Source organism: Alexandromys fortis, unplaced genomic scaffold, assembly GCF_014885135.2.
Source record: "Alexandromys fortis isolate MF-2015 unplaced genomic scaffold, M_Fortis_MF-2015_v1.1 scaffold_28, whole genome shotgun sequence".
NCBI classification, from domain to species: domain Eukaryota; kingdom Metazoa; phylum Chordata; class Mammalia; order Rodentia; family Cricetidae; genus Alexandromys; species Alexandromys fortis.
Window position 1 is genome coordinate 11,971,842 of NW_026067901.1, and position 23,809 is coordinate 11,995,650.

Consider the following 23,809-nt stretch of genomic DNA (forward strand, 5'->3'; position numbering starts at 1 on the left):
CTCTCTCTCTCCCTCCCTCCCTCCCTCCCTCCCTCCCTCCCTCCCTCCCTCCCCTGTAGGCTGCTCAGCCAGGAACAGGAAATTGGGCTTTCCTTAATTGGCCTCCCCTGAAGGTCTGTGTCTCCCAGTGTCACTAAATGATGAAGGCTCGCCACCATGTTCCACTCATGGCAGATGATCAGCCAACGGCGGCCATTAGCACTGCCGAGACAGATCCCAAGATCCCTTCCCAAGGTGAGGGGGATGCACGGGGACGTTCTTGCCAGTGTGGGAGGACATGTGTGCAGCCCCTTAGAGGAGCTGAGGACCTCTTAGTGTATACCTGACAAATACCTCTAGCCTCCCAGGATCCCAGGGGCAGAAAGCTCAGCCCTGTAATAGGACAGACAACTGCTTCTTCTACGCTGTGCCTCTGCAACCCAGCTCCCCACATCAGCTGCCCTCCCCAGCCATTAGAGGCTCAGCTGCAGGGGCAGGTACACTGCAGCCCTTGCCAATTTAGCAAGTCAGCCTGTCTGTTCCTGGCAGAGCTCCAGAGGCTTTTGCACCTTTTCCTAGTGGTGCAGAGAGCTAAGCATGTAGAATGAGCTGGATTTCTGAGCCTTTCTTTCCACGAACGCATCCTCCCTCGGCTAATGGCTCCCTACAAAGGCCTCTCTCTGCAACTTAAATGCTGAGGCCCGGTGTCTGGTAATGTGGGCCAGCTTCCACCCCACGGTGACACATTTAGGTCAGAGGCAGCACAGTGCCTGGCTGTCGTTCCACAGAACAAAGGCAATATACACCCAGTCATCGGTTCTCCTGCTCCTCCCTTAGAGGAGGTGCAGAGGAAGGCTGACTGCCTGCCAAGCAGAAAGCGCTGAGCTGGCTGCCTGTAAGGCCATCCTGGCCCAGCCTCCCCCTGGAATGGAGTCGGCCATGGCAGCCAGCCTCCATCCTCAGGGTCTCTGCCTTGGAATTCTGATTGAGGCTTGTTAGCAGTCCCGCCTTTATTTTGGATACCCAATACTCTAAGTCTGTCACTGCCATGACTCTGGTGTTTACTTAGCTCTACTATACATCCCCCACTGTTCAGAGTTCGACAATGCTGGACCCATCCAAGACAGATCATGGAGACCATGAGGCCCCTGATCCTTTAGTGGGCGGCGGCGGGGGGGGGGATGAAGCTCTCCCATAGAATGAAGGATGTGATGATGGAGCCCCTTGAATATCTGAGTATTCATTCCCTGTGGCTGCTAATATCACATTCTGGCTTAGCACAAAAGACACTATCTTACAGGTTGAAAGGTCAGGAGATCCAACAGGTGTTCTGGGCTAGAACAGAAGCGTCAATGGGCCAGTCCATCTGGAGGCTGGTGGAAAGACTGGCCACATCCCATCCTTTCTGCCTTCCAGAGGAACACTCTGCTTGGCTGGTGACTCCCAAAGAGCAGTGACTTCATGCTGACCCAACTCCACCTGACCCCCAGCTTCCTCCTTGCGATTGCTCTGCATCCATAGAGAATCTTGGATCTGCACATCTCAAACTGACAATTCAGTCGCATTCGCCAAGGAATGGTCACATGCGCAGGTTCCAGGGATGAGGAACTGAATTCTCTTGGGGAAATCGAGATTCTAGCTACCATGTTCCCCCCTGAGATAATGATACAGGGCAAAGGAGTCCCCAGCAGACTGAGGCCCACAGAGGACTTTCCGGCCTCGAAGCATTCTGAGCATCACAAAACAAGAAGCCTTCCTTTGGTGGGCATATTGGCCTTCCTGGGTGCAGGGACTCGCCACAACTGGAAAAGTCCTCCCATCTTAACTCTCTTGTCATCTCCAATTATGTGCCCAAACACAGAGGCAGGACTCCCCAGTGATTTACCAAGGCGGTCAACACCCAGTGATGAAATAATCCAATGAACAGTTCATCAGCAGAGGCAGTGGGTATGTCATCCTAAAATATGCTCGCATAACCCTGTGCTGTAAAATAGGAAGACACCCGCTCTCCTATGCCCCCATGTCAAAGGACAGAGATGCATACAAACTCAGAGGCCAGGCTGTGGCTAACTGTCCTGTCCCCCAGTTTCCACAGGGGGCTCTCATAGGCTCAGTCAAGCAAAGAAGCCATAGAGGGCCTGTGTCTAAGTCACAAGTGAGGATTTAGGCAAAAGCCACAGCCTGGCACATCAGACCACAGAGTCAATGCTGCACAGCTATGAGACAGCTTATCGCATGCCACCAATGGTGTGGCACAGCCCCTAGCCCGGGGTCCAGCTTTTCTCACATGCCCAGTACCGGCCATAACCAACTCCAGGCACTTCCTTCTCAGGGCCCCTGGATGACCCGGGTTGCAGAGATGGCCATGGAGCCTGAAAAAGGCTGGGGAGTGAGAACAGCTGCTGAGGATGAGTCAGTCCCCAAAATTTCTAAGTTCCAAGGGTGTGTCTCAAAAGAAGGGTTCGGCGTCACAGTTTAGAAGCCCCAATTCTAGACTTCTGCTCACACAACAGCCATGCAAGCAAACCAGCAACCCAGTTAGCAGGAAGACAAGCAAGATGACTCGGGTGCAGAAGACCAGAGGGAACCGGGACAGTCCCTGGGGGACAAGAGCCACCCCCAATTCCCACCCGCCTAAAACGCATGTGGAGGAGAGAGAAGGCCAGGGGACTCTTTCTGTGTCGAGGTACACCCTTACATCTACATGGGTCTAAAAATGCCAGGTCATCTGTGATAGCAACCTTCAGGGACCCTAAGAAAGAAGAGACATTCCGATCCTCCTACCCAACCTCATGTGGAGACTGCCAGACATCGCCAAAGCAAAGAGGCAGAGTGAACTTAAGAGTGTGTGCCCCTGAAGCCAGAGGGACCTGATCAGTAAAGTATGCCACACAGCGCACAGCTGACTATGGGAGCCTGGCACAGCTGGGCCACCTGTCCCCTCCCCCCCCCACTTCATCCAGACTGTGGTCATCCCAGGGTCTAGAAGGCAAAGGGCAGGTAATTTATGGACCTCTGACCCTAAAGAAACCTATGCCTTCCCTCTTAGTGTGCTGATTCAAGGGGACATAGAGGAGATACTCAATTCAGCCCATGGTCACAGCCTGCCCAGGCTGCGCAGCCTCCATGGCTCCTGGCCCACAGGGAAGAAAAACAACTTCAAAGCTATTTTTAAAACTGTAAAAGCAGATCTCTCAAGCAGGAGTCCCTTTGGCACAAGATGCAACAGGCCCAGCCTCAGCCAGAGGTAAAAAAAAAAAATCAAATGATAAGCCTTAAATAAAATATCTCTTCCCACCCAGCTGGAGCACACACATAAGGAGAGAAGCCACCCAGAGGGAAAGAGAAAGCTGTATCTGCAGGCTGGGCTGCACACCTGGGCACCTGAACAGACTGCTCCCAATTTACCCTTCCAGATATCCTGGAGGATCTTTCTAAAAGATGGTGCCTTATCCTCCCCAACGGACAGGGTACAAGTCACCTCCCAAGCTCAGGGCATTCCTTCGCCATCAGCCCCAGAGAAGCAGCTGTGGTAAGCTCTTCTCTCCCCCAGGTCACTCCACTCAGGGGTGCCTGGCTCTCCGTGTCCACCTGCGTGTTTTCCTAGCGCTCACTATCACCGCGTTGTCCGCTGTTCTGCACGGAGGCGGCATTTACTGCATGATGAACTGTCAGCACCAAGCTTAATGTTCTGCAGGCAGGCAGTGTGTGGCCAAGTCCAGGATGTTTCACATTCTAACATGACAGGCTGCTTGGCCTTGGCATGTTCCTGAGTGGAGGGAGTCAGCTACGGGACTAGGGTGGTACCCTGAGGTTTGTTTTTTTTTTTTTTTTCCTTCCTGGATACAAAATAATAATAATAATAATAATAATAATTATAATAGGAAAAAAGAAATGTGATTCTAGGAGGAACTACTGCTCAGAATGGCTGGCTTCCAGACCCACCCATCATGGCCCTTCAGTATGAGGTGGAGGACTGAGGTGGCAGGCTGCCTCTGATGCTCAAGACTTGGACTTGGAGGACCTGGCTAGCACGGAGCTGAGATGTGAATATTTAAAAGTGTCTGCCCTAAGGTCTGGGAGGCGAAGGGCAAAGGCTGGAGAGATGACTCAATGCCTAAGAGCACTGGCTGCTACTCCAGAGGACCCAGATTTGAGTCCCAGTAAATGCATGGTGGCTCACAGCCATCTGTAACTCCAGTTTGGGGAATCTAATACCCTCTTCTGGCCCATGGGTTCCAGGTACACATGTGGTATTCAAATATACAAAAATCCAAATACACAATTGTATTGAGGTGTCTGCTCTATCCACTCCACATCCTGTGGATACGTCCCTCCAACCATGGACCAGCAGCCACGCTTTCTCAGAACATCAAGTTCACTGCTAGATACCGGATTTCTGCTTAGTATGTACAGGAGGTCAGGTAGGACTTTCCCATCACCAGCAAGGGGAGATGAGCCCAGAGGCTCTGGTTGGGTATACATGCTGGGGAGCCAAGGCAGTAGATGAAACTATGCCTGCAACCAAACATCACTGGAAAACGGCTTTGGGAGGTGCTAGTAAGGCCCCACAGGATGTGCAGAAAGGCAAGCCTGGGGGTGGGGCAGCACCTCCATCCATCTATCCACTCATCCCATTGTCCGCCATTCCATCCATGTGCTCAGCACTGGTTGAATCAGCCTGAGATCTGCTGAGTCACCCAGCCAGTCACCCAGATGTGTATTGAGCACCCTGCAGCTGCCAGGCTCTGGACCATACAGATGAGGCAGCAGCTGCCTTCTCTGCCTCTTACAAAGTCCAGTTGGTGGACACCAGTATGAACAGCTGCCTCCCATGGGGCTAAAACACACACCCCTCGTGCCAGATAAGGCTCCCCCCGGGGGACCAGTGGGAGCAGCGAAGGATAGAAGGTTGCTAGCCCAAGTGCCTTCTCTCTCAATGCAAACACAGGACCCCGTTGGTCATGCCATCCAGAGAAGGAGAGGATGACACCCTCTCATAACCCTGGGAGCTGACACTGTGCTCATGGAGCAGGAGTCCAAAAGGAGGTCACAGAGATGGACAGTGGCTCCGGATAGAACACCCCGGTGAACATCAACTGTCATTGCCCAAGGCACTCTGCTAGACCTGGGACAGGGAGCCCTCAGCATGACACCATAGATGAGCACAGATGACTTCATCATCTCGCCCCAATATTACAGGAGCTCGAGCCCTAGCCCTAGGAATGGCAACAAGGTATTGATTTTTTTTTCCTCTGAAATATGAGCTACAGGCAGAAGCCAGGGGTTTGGTGAGTGGCTCAGCCTCTGTACTAAAAAACTTCTATCTTGGGCAATGAGATGTCTTAGGGTCACTTATGTCAACTGCCATGAAGACTTCAGAGTATATTTTACTGGGCAACAGAAATGATCTAGAAAAGCAAAGGTCTTGGGGTGCTCCCCACCATGGTACTGGGTACAGATCCTAGGGCCTCACATATGTTAGAAAAGCACTAAGTCATGTCCAGAGACAAAAATATGAAACTGTTGGACCTAATGGGTCAGATCTTTCATTTTTTCTTAGGGGTCAATTTCATCTTTTTCCCTGGAAAAATGTGTATAGGGCTGGGTCTAGCTCATCTCAGCCTTCTGTCCTCATTTCAGCCCTGACTTCTTCTTCCCACTGGCTCCACTCCACACTAGGGACAGATGCAGACCCATCCAGGCTCTGTCCCTGGGGCTTATCTTTGAGATCCACAGCACTTACCTTACAAGAGGAGGTAGAGGTAGGAGGCCAGGCCCCCCAGCTAATACCTGCAGGCCCAGGTCTGGAGGAGTGGGCCCAGGCATGTTTGTCAGGGATATAGTAGCTCTGTCTCTAGCTGGCTTCAAAGCTGCCTCAACTCTTCAAAACACTGGCGGCACTCACATGGCTCCCAGGCCTTCTGCTTTCCTAAGACTGTCCGTGAGGCAGGCTTGCTCACCTCTAATCACCTGGATCAGTCCACCCCAGACCTCCCTGTGTACAAGATCCACCCACCATGCCCTGAAGGGTAAGTGGCCACCACCTGCCTCCCAACCAGCTTCCTCTGTAAGTCAGGCAGGAGTCAGTCACTCTGGCCCCTATGTGTTGAGCAAGCAGGAAGGGGGCTGCCAGGGGTATCAAGGGCTATGGAGCAAAGGCCCCCTCCCTCTGTGTCACATGCTTCAGGAATCACTGCTATTCACTGGCTCCCTCCACTGGGAACCCACTTACTCTACTGTATAGGTGGCAGTGACCGGGAGACAGAGCACAGACCCTAGGGGATTCGCCTCGAGCCTGATCAGAGAGGGGTCAGCAGAAACGACCACGACCCCAGGGAGGTATCAACTCAGAAGCTCTGCAGCCCAGCCTCCAAACCAGGAGGCCCCTGAAAGGCCTGAAGCACTTTCCCCGCCAAAACCCAAGTCCATGCCGAGTTGCTCTGGGGTGGAGGCTGTGTGCACGCTTTACGACAATGGCGAATCCCGCTTCCCAGAGCCTGCACGCAGCGAGAGATCGATAAATACAATAAACACTCAGTTACAGAAGCCCTGGAAGAGACGCCTTTGTGTCCAACAAGTGACAATCCAGTGCAACGCATCTCAGGCTCCCTGCAAATGGACACCGTTCAGTCACTTAGATCTTTAACAAGCTCAGGCCCCTGCCGTGGGCTGTAGCTAAGGTACATTTCGGTGTACCTTCTCCATCGCATGTCACTTCCTCCTGGGAACATCTGTACCCTTCAATATTTAATCACCGAAGAAACCTATTGTGCACTTGGGCTATTTTTCTCCTCGGTGAAGAAAGACAGCCTGTTGTCAGAGAGAGAGAGAGAGAGAGAGAGTACAGCCGAGAGTTAAATAGAATTTGAACACTAATCACTTAGGCCCTAAACAGCTCCAGCTGAGCTGCCAGGGAAAGGAGGAAATAAGAGCTGGAAGCTTAGGTCTCAAGGCCAGTCCACAGCTCTCTCCACCCTGCACACGGTATTTCCCCTGCAGACCAAGAGGAATAGGAATGATCAGGCCAGCACACGCTGTATAGGCTGAGTGACAACTGAAACGTATTTGTGTGTCTCCAGACTCTGAAACACTGCATTACCCTGGGAAATGTGATGGATGCCATGTTGGAGGATGAGGCACAGGCTTCTCTGTGCAAACTCCACCTCTGCCAGGCTTTCCTGTGATTTCTTCAGTCATTCAGCGCCCACCACTCCCAAGACGTCAAGCCTGGGGTATAAAAATAGGTCCCACCCCATCCACAAGGTGCAGATGGCCTGGGAAGAGCTGCATCTTACTAACACCCAGTACAGAAGGCTCAGGATGGTATAATCAGTCACCAACAGGCGACCAGGAGATTAGCCACACCCTGAGTAGAGACACAGACAGAAAACAGACCAGGGATTATCTCTGGTACCAGCCTACAGTGACTGCCAGAACAGAACACAAGTGTGCACAAAGTATGAGTGTACTAACATTTATCTACAGGGGAAGGTGTGACCAAACACAAAAACCAGTAAAGGACCTAGTAACGGAGAAGACAATTGGAACTCCAGAGAGGATGGGAGGGGACCCAAGTTCTCTGGATATAACCTGATAATGCAGCCAGGTAAGCCATTCAGTGTTGCCTGCTTTTGAGATTGGGTCTCACTGTGTTACCCGGGGTAGTGTTGGATTCCAGGGCTCAGGGGAACCTCCTGGCTCAGCCTCCCTAGTGCTGGGACCACAGACTTATGCTACTGTAAACATTTTCTTTTTATTTTATTTGACTGAGTGTTTTCCCCCTCCCCCAGCACTGCAGAAGGGACCCAGAGCCTCCCTTGAGCATGCTTGGCAAGCCTTCTGCCCCTGAGCTACACCCCCAGCGCAGTAATTTTAGATAGATACAAGAATTTAATTTGACAAGGAACTCTTGGCATTGCAGAATGAGATGAGATGATATCTTGTCCCTCCTGACCAGCACTGAAGAAACACCATCATGTCTGTGACATTCAAGGCAAAAACCCACATGATCCGAGTCTCTATTAAGCAACAGCAGACATCTAAACCCGAGTCCATTCTATGGGCAACTGACCCGCATGCCTCGAAAAAATGCCTGGATCAGGAAACAAAGGCCGAGAAGAGGAGCCTCGAGAGGCTACTCGTGACCAGAACTTTCTTTTGTTATAAAGAACATTAATAAGACAATGGTGAGGCTCACACCAGATAATGGCATAGCAACATTATTTCCTGACTTTGATCACGGCACACTGTGGCTAGAGAAGAGAATGGCCTTGCTCTTAGGGAACACAGCAGAGTATTTGAAACTCAGAAGCACTGCATCTGAAACAGACCATCAGGCAGCTCAGAAAAAACATATAAATAGCCAGGCAGATGGATGAATGGATGGATGGGTAGGTGGATGAGAGATGGATCGGTGGGTGGGTGGGTGGGCAAGAGATGGATGTGGGTGGATAGATGTGTGACTGGGTGAGAGATGGATGGATGTGTAGGTGGGAGAACTAATGGGTAAGTAGGAGACGGATAGATGTGTAGGTATATGGATGGAAAGGTGGAGGGAGACGGACGGACGTGTGGGTGGAGAGATGGGTAGACAGATGAAAGAGAGATGGATACGTGGGGGGATATGGATGCATATGTGGGAGGATGGACAGACAGATGAGAGCTGGATGGACACGTGGGTGGGAGGTAAACAAATGGGTGGGTGCACACATGTGTGTGTATATATATACGTATAGACAGCTAGATGGTGGGTAGGGGGCTTGACGGCTAAGAACCACTGACAAACACGTGTGGCAAAGAGCTGCCCTTTGAGGAAGGAAATAACCGCACGAAGAGCACGTGGAAATGCTTTGTGCTATTTTTGCAACTTTCCTCCAAGTCTGAAATAAAGTCAAAATAAATTCAAGCAAAACAAAGGCGATCTCCATAAACATCGGGAGTGGGAGGAACAAATGAAGCTGGCCCTGCTCTCCTTGATGGCAGGACCATGAAGCAGGAGGAACCTTGCAAGTGGCATTCCAATGAAAGAACTGATAATTCTATAGTGACATTTCCTCATGGGGGCAAAGCCAGCATAACCCAAAACAGACTGGCTCAGTGGTCCCAAGGTTGGCGGTGACCCTGGCACTTTGTTTATTTCTGAGACAGGCTCTCACTGTGTAGCTCTGGCTGGCCTCTAACTCATAGCCACCTCCGCTTCCTGAGAGCTGGCATTAAAGGTGTGTACCGCCACACTAGGGTGTTGGTAGATTTTGGTGTTTGTTATGACAGTCTTTAGCTCTGTATCCCAGGATGGCCTCCAATCCTACGGTCCTCCTACCTCTACCTCCTGAGTGCTCCCGAGACCTGCATATGTTGTGAGATGAAACAACTAAGGTTGGTGCTACCTGCCTCTGAGAACCAACTGTCATGAGTGGAAGACACAGTAAAGACTCCCTAAGGTCCAAAAGCCACCCAGGAGTCCTGGAGGTCTGCTTCTTCAGAGTCTGGACTCAAACTTCCCAAGCCCTGGTGACTGTAATGGTCAAGGCATGAAGGCTGCCAGCTATGGTGAGCACCCTGTAATCCTCAGTTGTCCTCTAAGGATGACTTCCACTGAAAAGAGCCAGAACTGCCTTGAAAGATGGTCCATGCCAGCCACAGGGTGAGAAGTGTTTGTGAGGGGGCTCGAACATCTTGTCCTACCGTGAGCAGGCTGACAAGTCAAGGCTGAGGCGTCTACAGCCCAGAGGCAGGACTATAATCGCATACACAGGTCATGATCACAGTTTGTTCCTGGGGCTTCTGATGACACAGTTCTAAAACACCCAGTGGAGCAGGCACCCCTCTGGTCTCAGGAGAAATGTTTTATTCATATTCAAAACTGTGACACAAGGCGGGGAAATCCGTGTATCCAGCTTTTCCTACGTGAACCACATCTCAAGGCAACCAGAGAGCAAAGAGAAACTTGTCTTCAGAAATGCACCGGTTACTCAATGGAGCAAGAACAACAACGTACAAAAGTGACCTGTGTGAGCACTCTGACGGACTGACTGAACGGGCTGGTATTCTCCCAGGACACCCCAAGACCAAGCTCTCAGCACAAAGGACATCTAATTGCCCTAGAGAGACAAGGGGCAGGTAGAAAGAGACAAAGACAGGGGACCAGGGGTGTTTGTACTGGGAGGGGGACGACAAAGGATTGCCTCTGGAATGAGAGGAGACATGTGTGGCCCATAGGCAAATGACAGTTTATAAAGGTAAAGGGAGAAATCCCGCATTAGGGTGAGGAGCTTAATTTTAAGAGGGCATATTAGTTAGGAGAGCCAAAGGAGGCTTCTGATTGCTGGACTTCAATACTTTGATAGGTGAACCTTTGTTGTAGTCAGTTCAGAAGGAGGAAGTGGCCAAATAAGGGACTAGACCATGGTGACTAGCTTTAGGAATGTGATCTCATGGTTTTTAGCAAGGCAGAGGGAATTGGGGAGAAGGACAAAGCCTGCCAGAGCCATGTTTGCCGTGCTCTGGTTGGCAAGAATCCCTTCAGAGACCGCACTTAACGATTGCTGTGACCTCAGGGACAGCACGCCTCAGGGCAATACAGAGCAATACCATCAAAGGTCTGCCCCCCAAGACCAGTCACAGCCACCACTATGGAGGAGGGACAGCAGACATGGGGAGTCCACAGGACACTACTCTCACAGGGGGAGCTCCAGCTTTGGAGCTAGCCACCCGGGGTGAAGGCAGGAATAGAGAGAGAAGGTACCAAAAGACTGAGGAGATACGCCAGCCGTTCCCACCCACGGACCCTGACGAGTATCAATTCAAAGTTGTCAGAAATCATGAGCCTATCTATCAGGGAAATCCGAGCTCCAGTCGGTCTCGGCTGCAATCAAGGAAAGCTGTCTGCTGTTCTCCTTGCCATCTTGGTCTCTCAGCTTTTGTCATTAAAACATATTGAGCTATCTACTAAAATATTTACAGATGAAGCCATAGAGCGGCTGGCTGGGATTCGCCCAACACGCCCAGGGGAGGAGGGGCGACAGCCAGCCTGGCTTAGAATCTGCCCCTGCAGAAGCAGGTATAGAGTCAACAGGCATCTCTGACATGCTCAACTCTGAGTCTATGTATCTTCAAAATCTTTCATTTAAAACAACAACAACAAAAACCTGCCCAGAGCTGCCCCCACACTGTCAGGGTAAATGCCACACCACACCTTAGGAGTGACCAAGGAGTAGAATGAGATAGTTCCTTGGGCAAGTCTGAGAAAAGAATTGTGGGAACATTTTTCCTCATGATCCATCACCTTTAGAATCCCCCACTGCCTCATCCCCATGGGGGTCTGGCTAGTTCCACGCTGCACTTTCAAACTCTTCCACAGTGGGGCGAGGGCTCAGGCAGCCCTACACCCTGGCATTGGCCTGGACTTGCCCCACAGATTCTCAGTGACCAGCTCTGGGCAAGCAGGATTGACACTCTCTTCTCAGAAGCCTCGGCTCCTGCAGAGCATCAACCATGACAACACTATCACGCATCGGGGCCACGAGCACGGGCTCTGGAGCTAGCCAGGCTGGTTTAAGTTCTTACTACTGCCACCATGTGGTAGGGTGACTCAGTCATCTGTGCCTCAGTTTCCTCGCCAGGAGGACACGGAAGTCAAGAGAAAGACCAAACGTGAGATGCTACTGGATGGTGACTCCAAATGCTCCTGTTCTGCCAAAACCACCTCCTCCTTACTTCACAGATCAGAACCTGGCCAGCAGGAGCCATGAGGGGAAAGGTCCCAAGGTGCCCCCGCAGACCCAGTGTGTAACAGGAGAGATGGCTTCAGATTCCTCAAAGGAGCTCTGAAAAGTCTGAGTAAACTGTGCTTGAGTCACGGAAACCAACCAAGTTCATGGATAGGCTCCTCCTTTCCCAGACTCCTGATGCTCCCTCATCCCACCTGCAAAGCACGGGCCAGGGTTGGCTTTTGTGAGGCAACAGGCAACAGTCACATGTTCAGAGGGGAAGTATCATGTGGGGACTGCCAAGTCCATGTCTATCTCTGCCCAAGCCTATCCCCACACACCTATGTTCACACCTATTCCCACACACCTATGTTCACATCTATGCCCACACACTTATGTTCACACTTATGCCCCCACACTCCTATGTTCATACCTATGCCCCCACACACCTATGTTCATACCTATCACCCCACGTCTATGTTCACACCTATCCCCACACACACCTATGTTCACACATGCCTGCCCCCACCCACACCTGTCCCGTGGCCACACCATAGCACTCCCAGTTCGGACTTCACTCAGCAGTGGCCCATCCCCCCATAAGTACTTTCTTGTACTCACGAAGAAAGTGCTTTTCCAGTAAGGCAATTTCCAGATGACCCTTGATCTCGTTCAGCCGATCGAACTCTGTCCTGCTAAAGTCCTGGACACCTGCTGCCATGATGAGGGTCCCTGGGCCAGCCTGGAAGGAAAACACCAAGAGTTCAGAGGGCCACACTAAAGCAGCCTTGCTTGATCCCAGTTGGTTTTAGGGGGCCCAGAGCCTTGGGATGGCAGCTGCAACCTCTGGTGCTTTAGTGCAGATGGACCACAAGGAGGAGCACATTACAGTCAATACAGTGGCCCTAGGGCTCCAAGAGCATCTTTCTGAACATACGGGACAAAGAGGCATGGGCTCTACAACTGTGTGCCAGCACACCTGCTGGCCTCAGGATCGCAGACAGTGTGGATCTCCTCACACCTGACACAAGCGAGGTCTTAAGAAAGAACACACACAAACATCAAACCCTACATGACAGGAACACTGCTCAGTGGTCAAGACACTTGCCACAAGAGGATGAAGATCAGAGCTTGGATCCCTAGAGCCTACATAAATCCCAGGTGGGCACGGTAGCCTACTTGTAATGCCAGCCTCAGAAGGCAGAGACAGGGAGTCTCCAGAGCAGACGGGTTAGCAAGAGTCACCATCACTGAGCTCTGGGTTTGATTGAGAGATCCTGCCTTAGTGAATACAGTGGAGATATGGAGGATGATTCCTGACATCAACCTTGTGCCTCCACATGCACACGTGTGCACATGCACTCACACACACACACATCTACACCCTCAAACATGCGCATCACACATAACCACTTAAAAATGGAAAGGGTTTAAAACAGTAAATAAAGTGTTAAATGTCATTTTAATGTTAAATGTTATTTTGTTTTTGAGATGGTCTCATAATACAGTCCAGACTAGCCTCAAATTCATGATCCTCCTGCCTCCACCTCCTGAGTGTGTATCAGCATCCCCAGCCAGCACTAAGCCTCGTGATGATAGCAGTACTGACTGGCACTACAGAGGGAAAAAAAAAATCATGCCACTGTCCTGGTGCTTGCAGTACACAATGACTCAAACAGAGCAGATCTCTTAATGGTATCCCAAAGGTGTCTATCCCACACTGAGCAGATCAGAGGGGAAAACAGCTAAATGGGTCCTATGAGGAGCCAAGATGAGCACACTCCACACCAGGCCCTTCCTGTTGGCTCCCCAGAGAGCAAATTCTATCACTGTCCTGTCTACTGACTAAGGACTGGCTGTAGTCACAGCTCCCATTGCCAATGCCTCTGACACAGCTATGCCTCCTGCTGACCACAGGAAAAGAAAGCAGCCCCACCCATCACTGCACAGCCCCCCAGGCCACAGTGGGAACTCACGTGGTCATCTCACAGCTGGACCCTGCTATCGACATGGCAAAAATGGCACACTAGAGCCCTGCAAGCAACAGAGGGGACCTGACCAGCTTGCTGGGCCCCCAAACCTCTCCTAGGCAATAGGACATGGGGAGCACTGTGGATATGTGTACCCTTTGGGGGGCATAGGATGAAGGGGCAGGTAGAGGCCAGAGGCTCTGCACAAAGCCCCTCCAGTCGATGGATACCCTGCCAGGGCGTCTGGACTACACTTCCAGCTGTCTGCCTATCAGGATACCTGTTGATGGGGATATGGACCTGGTCCCTTGGTATAGTGGCATGGTGAGAGCTTGGGGTGACTGAAGGCACAGTAATTTCTGATGTGTGGTCTACCCAAGGGGGTCTTCTGGTTGTCACTCCCCAGCTCAATTTTATTGTATAATAAATCCAGCCAAGAGGCACCTTTTCTAGAAGAGCTAGGAGCTCACGAGTATCCCAGCACTCTAAAACCCCTGCCCAGGACAAGAAAACTCCCAAAGAAGACATGTATCGCCACCTGTGTCCTATGTCACATAACAGTGGATCCTGAGAAAGCTCACCGTCAGGTGGGAAGCCCCTCAGCCCAGAAACACCATGCAGACATCTGTCCAGAGGTGGCTCAGACCCAGTCAATGCCAGACTAGACATACTGAGCCAGGAGAGTACACTAAGACTTTGTAGTGCTCAGTGTGTAGGACTCCATATACACAGGCAATGAAACCGGCAGTGAAAGCCCCACATGGCTGCCTGTCTTCTCAAGTAGCCCGACACATCAAAGGCAGATGGGTAATAACATGTCCGTGAAGGGACAATCATACAATCTCAAATGCCAACTTCAGGACACATGTGATGTGCTCACTTTAACCCAGCTCTGCGCCACACACCCAATGGTCCTGGCGGGCACCTGATTCCTAACTCTGCCCCCTCTTGATCTCCCATGGCTTCACCCACCTCCTGAACAGGAAACAATTAAACGTTCCCTCAGAGTTTCTACCCGGGCTGGTGCTAGCATGTGCACCTTGATTTCCTTGTCTCCATCTCTTCTCCGGCCCTCTTGTCTATGCACCTTCTCTTAAGTTCTCCTCGGTCTCTGTGTGTCTCAGTCACGCCTAGCCTCCCTGCCCCCAGCATGTTAAGACAAGTCCTATCTTAGGGAGGAGGTCATCAATGCTGAATTGAAATGGGATCCAGCAGCCCAGGAACTCTGCAGCCTTGTTCCCCCCTCATCGCTAAGAACTGCCCCATGTTCTGACTTCGGTCTGATCTCGCCTACAAGGAAACTGTTAAATATTTCACTAGCTCTGCTCAACAGCACCAGCAGGCTTACAGTGGGGGTACTGTGTTGGGCTTGGCAGGCCTGTCTGCTGCCACATTTGTCAAGGGGCCCTGCAACAGGAGTCCTAGGGGAGCCAGGCCATAGGTATGGGCACAGCCCATGCAGGATAAATGAGGCCCTGCCCAGGAGATACCCAACTGTTAGGTAATTGTTATGAGTTACGTAGCAGAGAAGACCCCATGAACAAGAAGCAAGCACTACCCAGCACAGACATCCTGACTGTATGTGCCAGCCCTCTAGCAGCAGAGCCAACTCCGGATCCCTGGCTGTCCCAGCTACGGAATCTACAGGTAATACCATCTTTCAAAGCCCAGGAAACCAGACTCAATGATGCCACTCTATTCCCAGCATGCCAGGCTAGGAAGGGTGGACCCCAAGTGATGAGAGCAAGAAGGGAAGCTTGAGAGGAACCAGGGCCTCCCAACCTGGAAGGGAACAGGATGGCCACACAACAGGCAGGCAGCAGGTGCGGAGGCTGGCAAAGAAGGCAGAGGGGGCAGGGACAGAATGGCCAACCTGATGAGCTCAGCAATCTCCTGCCAAAAGCAGCCAGTTCATCTCTAGATGGCAAGTTCCACTTGAATGCACCCATTTACATCCCTGAATGGGTATCCCAACACCCAGGTCTCAGGGTTTCCATTCAGCTTGTGAGTTCTAGTGGCCTCCATGCAGAAGAGGCCACAGCTCAGGGGAGTCCCCTGACCCCAGCAGCAGTGAAGCTAGGCCTAAGGGGCCTGGCCAAGTGACCAAGGTCTCCAACAGGGATGACACGCCTCCAGGGCACTGTGCCGAAGTTCTGAGCTGAATCCTCCTGTAAGGCATCATAGTTCCCTAGCTGTCCCTTTCTTAGACTCAGGAGGAGCAACTGGGACCTGGAAACCAGGGGCCTGGACATGAACCGGAGCCGTGACAAAACCACTGTAAATTTACATAATAAAGTGAGTATAAAGATGATCATCTCTCTCATGATAAAAAGCCAGGCAAGCTGAGATGTCATTTTTGCCTGAATTAGCCCGACACGGGAATTGGAGGGAACCCGAGGTGGGGGTGAGGGAGCATGGGCCTCTCCACCAGTCACAGGGATGAACTGTACTGCCTGGAGCAGGGCAGCTCTCAGCAGCCATTGGAGGCCCCATCACTTTTCACAGGAGTGGGATGTGGCCTATGTGGACATGTGACTCACAGACCAAGCAATACTGCAAACTGGACGGCACCAGTGTCCCTCAGTGGGGAGGTCACCAGAAGCAGAAACACATTCCACAGTGGGAGCTTGAATGCCTGCTAAGTGAGGCAGCTCAACATCCCGCAGAGCGCTCCACAGAGCGCGGGTGAATGGGGCATCTGGGCCACCTCAACCAGGGGAATCCACAGACCCCCACACATAGGAATGGAAAATGGCCCTGTCACCTGGGAAAAACAGTACAGCAGTCCCTCAGAAGCACAGGGCCTCCACAAGACCCAGCGACTCCAGATGCAAACAGATGTTTGTGAGAAACTATATTCCCAGGTGTTTTGTTGTTTGCCAGAGCGCCAAAGTGGAAACAAACCTAATGTCTACCAGTGTGTGCATGGATAAGCAAGCATGGTCCATCCAAACCCTGGGGCTTGTTTGATTTATTTTAGGGGTTTGTTATTGTTATTTTGTTTTGTTTTTGAGACAGAGTCTTGTTATGTAGCTACAGCTGGCCCAGTACTTGCCATATGACCTGGGCTGGCCTTGTGGTAATCTTCCTGCTTTGGTTTCCCGAGTGCTGGAATTAGATACATGCCACCACTCCAGAAGATTATGCATATAGATACACTTGGGACTGAATTCAGGCTCTTGCGCATGCTAGGCAACCACTCCATCACTGAGCTATACTCCCAGACCAAACCACAGGACCCAATTCAGCCACAAAAAGGCAAGAAAGCCAGATACCAATGGCCACACACTGTGCCAGACATTTTATAGGAAAATGTACAGAATAGGAAACACCGGGCCAGTGAAACAGCTTATTAAGTAAAGGCACCTGCGGCCAAGTCTGAGTTTGAATCCTGTGATAGAGGAATCAACTCCCACAAATTGTACTCTGATCTCTATACACACGCCATGACAAGCACAAGAACACACCCAGATGATTGATAGATAGATAGATAGATAGATAGATAGATAGATAGATAGACAGACAGACAGACAGACAGACAGACGGGTGGGTGGATGGACGGACAGACGGACGGACGGACAGACAGGCAGACAGATATAGATATAGATATAGATATAGATATAGATATAGATATAGATATAGATATAGATATAGATATAGATATAGATATAGATATATATATATAGACAGTTCTTGAAGTCATGGAGATCTGCCTGCCTCTACCACCCCATGTATGTTCCGGGAATAAAGACATAAACCACCTTGCCCGGGGGAATTTTTTTTTTCGAGACAGGGTTTCTCTGTAGCTTTAGAGCCTGTCCTGGAACTAGCTCTTGTAGACCAGGCTGGCCTCGAACTCACAGAGATTCACCTGCCTCTGCCTCCCGAGTGCTGGGATTAAAGACGTGCACCACCACCACTGCTCAGCTAATTTTTTACATATGCAAAGCTACAGAGATGTGGCAGACCGGCAGTAGGCAGAACTGAGGCTGGAGAATCTGCCAGTGACCATTAAAGCACACACAGCCCCTCTTGGGCGGCACAGTATAAAGTGTACACTAGAGACTGTTGACTCAAACTCATACAATACCCCCCGGTAATGTCGCAAGGGTGCTCCTAAGAGGGCATCAAATCAACCAACCAGTGAGGCCTCTGTGCTGCTGCCTGGGCTCTCAATCTCTTCAGGAGGCTATAGAAGGCAAAGGGTTATTGCACCCCCAAGAAGGAGTAACACAGGTGTGGAAGACTATTTACCACTGCATTCTGACCTGGAGTCCCTGGAGAGAACTTATTATAAGACCAAGGCCCTAAAAAGAACCTGGCCTGGGAGGAGCCTCTGAGCCACTCGTTTATGGGTAGTAACGCCTACCTGCATGGTAACAATGATCCAACTAGTTACCAAGCTCACTTAAGCCTCAAAGCATGCCCAGAACAAACACCAACACATCCCTTTTTAAACTGTGGGTGCTGAGTGGTGGGTGAAGGCCAAACAGCATCACCTGGTCCCTCTACAACCAGTGAGCCGGCACTCTGCACAACGCCCTGAGCTAGGGCTGAACCCATGCAGGGAGGTCCCTGGAGCAGTTTCCCCACAGGGCTCCCTAATCCTGGAAGGCACAAGAGCCTAGGTCCCAGGTCTGACCTTGCCAAGACCTCTGCAGTAGCTGCTCTCAGCTGCAGCCCAGGATGCCAAGACTACCTCCCAAATCAACACCTCTCCCGGGACCTTTGTGTCACACAGGGAGTTTCCTACACATCAAAGATGGCCCATCCAACTAGCACAGCGCCCTGGCATGTCCCTTCTTGTTCTTCTGCCTCCCTTAGGAGCCCACATTCCCCAAACTATACTTCCAAGCTAGTTACCCTAAAATAACTAGCTTCAGCACTGTCCCTCCCGGTAGCCCCTAAATCCAGATGTTATCTCTAGTTAAGACCCCCCAAATCCTGCAATCTCTCCTCCCATTTCTCTAGTTAGCACAGAACCTGTGCCTTCTGAGCCAGCTCCCTCCTGCCTAAGGTCAACTCAACCACCATGGTACCCCTGGAGATTAACACACACCAGGAACCTTTCTCCTGTGATAAGCAAGGTAGGATATGGAAATATGCCCTGTCCACTTACCAGGTATCCCAATATAGACCCATGTCGCCCAAAGTTGCCACTAAAACCTGGTCTAGAAGAATGTGCCACTCCCTACCTAACTACCATCAAGCCTATGTGTGCCACGAGGGTCACATGGCATGTAGCCATGGGCTTGCTGTGGCCTCAGAATCTCTGTTAGCCCCATGCCTAGCTATGTCACCAGCAGGAGGTCCAGGGATGGCCAGACATCACAGGTAGGCCACATAGGGTAAGAGCACCTGTGGTCTGCATAACAGGAAACTCTAACTGCAGTCTAGCTAGCCCCTGTAGCTGCTAAGTGGCCAAGTGAGCCTGTGGCATGGGGTGGCTCTCCACATACTACCCTCTTCTCTGCACACCACCTCATGCACACACTCAGTAGATGTGCCCAGGTCCAGTCCTACTACTACAGTCTACTACACAATCCTGGTTAGACACACAGAGTGACAGCCAGAACAGCCTCTGAATGGGTTCCTTTGGCCGCTGAACCATGAATCTTGTATCGTGTGTGTGTGTGTGTGTATGTATGTGTGTGTGTGCGTGTGTGTGTGTGTGTAGGCACTCAGGTATGCATGCATGTGTGTACATGTGAGTGTGTATATGTATGTACATATGTACATGTGCATATATGTGTGTGTATATCTCTGTGTATGTGTGTATGCATGTGTGTATACATGTGTATGCATGCTTGTGAATTTGTGTGCACATGTGTGTAGGTGCAGGGCAATTCTTGAACATCCCTGAGATGCTCAGCCCAAAGACTTTCATCTCACCCAGACTTGTAACTTGCACAACTCCATACCAGCACTGGACAAGATATACATTTCTGTCCTCTATTGCTCTGTATGTCACCTGCAAAAGGTGTATGGCTTTTTGCAAGCTAGATGCACAGCCCTCCTCTAGACCAAAAGCTGCAGGACTAGCTATGGCCTTTGAACTCTGGGAACAGCACCCGTCTAATACACCAGGAGGTTAAATAGGAAGGCAAGTGACCCCACCCACCTGGCCAGGCAGCATAGGGCACACAGCCAGGCTCTTAGGAGACAGCACTAGTAAATTATTAATCTTGCCAGCAGCAGTACACAGTCACCATCCTATTATGAAGCATTAATAATATAGGAGCTAGGGGAAGGCCGCTGATCGCAGCCACATCTGGAAAGAGTACCAGGCTCAGGGCTGAGAGGGAAAACCAATGGTCATCAAGTACATTCAAGGATTCTGGGGTAGCAGGGAGGGGGGCTGAATCGATGTGCACACCACAGCCAATCTGAGACTGAAGAGACCTGTCCAGAGGAAAGACTGCAAGGTACTCACTGGCCCAGCTAGACTCTCACTCCCCCGCCTGACACCCATGAAATACAAGCTCAGGAAGGCAGGGGCCCTTGGTTTGTTCACACCAAAGCTTCGCCCTGGCTAAGGCTCTCAAGTGATACCTGATGCCTGGTCAAAAGGCTCCTTGCCACTGGCCACTGTGTGGGCTGAGGGCTCAGCCAGTGGATGGGTCGGTGACACACATCCTGGCATGGACAGACAAGCAGGGTGCCAGCAGCTTCTAGACCAGCCTCACCCTGCCCCATCCCCACACCAATGTTCCTGATGGGGTCAAGCCAGGCTACAACACTGTGTTTATGTGAGAAGCTTCCCCAACACCCAGAAAAACCAACAAACAAGACAAAGCAATGCAGTGTCTAGGCAAAACTTGGTACAGAAGTCCCACCAAGATAAGGACCTGTCCCAGTTGACGCTGCGTGTTGAAGGAAACAGGCAACAGGGGACAGAGATTGGGCCTCTGTATGTCTAAACTGCCTGGTCAGGCATGAATCTTCGCTTGGCCACCTATGAACTGGGCATGCTGTCCTTGCTGTCCACATCAAGGGATGCAAGACTCGGGGACTGGCACATACTCACAGGGTCCCTGAGCTCCTCACTGTCCCGGGGTGAGGGCCGTGGTGTCTTCAGAGGGATCTCGTCTCCACACTCGGTGTCCGAGGCATTTGGGGACTCGGCTAGGTCAAGGAAGTCCTCTCTCTTGTGGCCTCTGAACCTGATCCTATCCAGCCTCCTGAGCATGTTCAGCACGGCACTCCTCGGCCTCACCTGGACATGACGGGAGGGTTCCCTGCAAGAGAATGGAGCACGTCAGTGGCTGCCTGCTGCCTGTTGCCCCTGCCATATTTGGTTCCAGCTCTATATTGAGGCTGACAGTAAGCATCCAGCTCTACGATGAATGGGCACATATCACCAGACCAGTCACTACCCAATCACAGACGACATGGCCAGCTGCTGAGGTTCTTCCTGTGCAAAGTCCTAACAGAGCAGAAGAAAGCCCAGGCTGTCAGGGGGAGCCCTCCTGGCCACAGAGAGGGTCTAGTCTGGGTCACCCCAGAGTGACAGGCTTAAGGGTATAGGGACAAAGACAGCTGGGAATGAAAAGGTTGACCACTCTCCAAAATGCTAAGAGTTAAGATTGGAAACTGGTTACATACTACTGCCTGGGACAGCACCAAGGATGGGCTGGAGCATCACCTCTGCCTCTGAAGACACCCTGCAGAAAAATGAGCAGGGACAGAATCCATCCATTCTTTTGTCTTTTCAACTTTCCCCCCTCGCCATCAAATACTGGCTTGGTCTTGGAGACTCAGCTCCCACAACAAAGCCCCTCCTAGAAATGGACTTAGATGTTAGGCGAAGGCCTGGTACCATGTCACGTTACACGCTGTGTGCCGCATACAAAGCTCATGCAAATTAACAGACAATGTGTACCAAATGATGGACACCCCTGGAGGCCTGCTCTCCACCCCTCTATCCTAACTGGACCAGGAGAGCCATAGCAACCCTCAAAATCCCCAGGAGGTAGGGGGAAGGGCTGTTTTTTCCCAGTGTCCAGCTGGCTTCATTCCCGGGTAGCAGGGCTGACAGGCAGGGGAGGGCCCAGTTCCAGTCATACAGCTCCAGGTCTAGGGCTACAGGTCAGGATCCACAGACCCCACCCTGGCATCTTGAAGAGTCCTGGGGCCCCAGGGTGCAGCACAGTGAAATGCCTGGGCTCCAACCTGCTCCATCGTCACCTCCTTTCCGAGCAGAGACATTTGTCTCTGAAACAGAAATAATCCTGACCAGGCCAAAGTATTCTGGGAATTCAAGATGACACATGCTGAGGGCCTGACCCCAGGCCTGGGCCTAGGCCCAGTCAACCACAGGATTGTTTTCACGCAAGGAAAACCGGGGGAGTGAACTGGGTGGACTCAGTGCAGCAAGGCGGGAAGAGCTTCCTGTTTGGGGCAGCAGCACGGAAGCCCTCGGTGGACACAGACTTGCAACAGACAAGCCTGCCTGCCTCCAAGGCTCCTGCTCTCCTTAGCCTACAGCTAGACTCCTAATGGAGGAACCTGTAAGACCTCGGTTAGAATGTATCAGACATTGCCCCAGAGATCAGGGAGAAATAGCTCTGTTGTCAGAACGCTTGCCTAGCATGGGTGGAACCGTGGGTTCAATCCCCAGCCCTGTGGCGATACCTGCCTGTCATCCTGGCATTTGGGAGACAGAGGCAGGAGGATCAGGAACTCAAAGTCATCCTCTGCTACACAGCAAGTTTGAGGCCAGTCTGGACTACATGAGATCCTGGGGTGGGAGGAGAAGGAAAGAAAAAGAATTTGTTCTGCTCTGAACTGCAGAACGCCAGAGGGCCTGAGGGCCTCTGAGTGCGAGCAGACCCCCAGGGGAATGGAATCTAACCTACACCCAGCTGTAGACAGTGTGGTGGGTGGGACAAGCAGTCACTCAGGATGGGAGCACACACCAGCCACATGGAATCATATCATATACCGGAACTATGAATTTCAGGGGGGACCAAAGGGACATTAAACTCAAGCTACCAGAGAGGAGATAATGGTCTACATTGAGGGATGGAGAGAAGGGGCTGGACAGATGGCTCAGCAGAGTTAAGAGCACCGGCGGCTCTTCTAGGGGACCAGTTTCCAGCACACACATGGTGGCTCACAACCATCTGGAACTCCATTTTCAAGGGATCAGGTACTCTCTTCTGACCTGTGCAGACATCAGGCATGCACATGGTGCACACACATGCATGCAGACAAAACACTCTTATACAAAATATAAAATAAGTCTAAATTTTTTTAAAGAGACTGAAAAATAAATTTACAAAGTAAAAAAGCATAGACTGCTAGACAAATGTAAAAAACAAACCCATAAAAAGCTCAAACATTTAAAAGTAAAAGCATCCACACTGCAATAGGGATCGCAGAAAGCCGACCTGAGTGAGAGATTCACATTTTCCAGGGCTGCGTGACTAAACTGGGGTGGAGTGGGGGACCACTTCCTAGCTCACACAGAAACTGGCTGAGTTACCGAACAGGAAACCAACACACACTAATAATGCAGGTGATTCGGGATCTTAGGACACAGAAGTCCGCAAAGTCAGTGGTTCTCCTTGTGGGATCTGATCCCGCCACAAATACAACGGAGCGAGCACACCTTGTGTGTGGAAAGCCTCCCTGTGTACCACCCTCACTCACTACCAGCTGTGCTCAGAGCAGATGGCATCTACTGTGGCCTCATACAGGACACCAGTTCCAAAGAGCCACAGCCCTGTGGTCACACTGTGCAAACAGGTATGGGAAGACACACACTTCACCAGGGTGCTGGCTCAGAGTGACGTCAGCAAGTCTCTCTCCAATGCCCCGCGGTGCCTTCCAATGTCTTTCTTTGCTCCAGCGGTTTATTTACTATGTATGGTAAGATGCACACACCACACTAAGTACTTTTAAGGGTGCATTCAGGGACACGAACTATATCCATCCATCCTAGAAGGCTTTGCCTTGTAAAACTCCAACCACCTTCCCTCAATGAACACCTGCACCCCAGCCCACTTCCAGGAACTTTTGTGCCTATGGCTCTAATTGAGAAAACTAAGATGAGGGGTTGGGGAGAGAACCCAGTGTGTTAGTGGGCTTCCTAACAAGCATGAGGACCCATGCACCCATGTAAAAAGATAAGCCCAGTCACGTGCA

The 23,809-nt window shown here is 51.2% G+C and overlaps 1 protein-coding gene across 3 annotated transcripts in view; it reads right to left on the reverse strand.

Moving 5' to 3' along the window:
* Gramd4 (GRAM domain containing 4) overlaps positions 1-23,809 on the reverse strand; it is a 76,861-nt gene that overhangs the window by 23,200 nt on the left and 29,852 nt on the right. For all 3 annotated transcript variants that reach the window (XM_050128451.1, XM_050128459.1, XM_050128467.1), the window contains exons 2-3: positions 20,688-20,898; positions 12,312-12,432 (exon numbers count right to left, since the gene is read on the reverse strand). In XM_050128451.1, the coding sequence (XP_049984408.1) occupies positions 12,312-12,432; positions 20,688-20,898 (332 nt within the window). The remainder of the gene's footprint in view (positions 1-12,311; positions 12,433-20,687; positions 20,899-23,809) is intronic.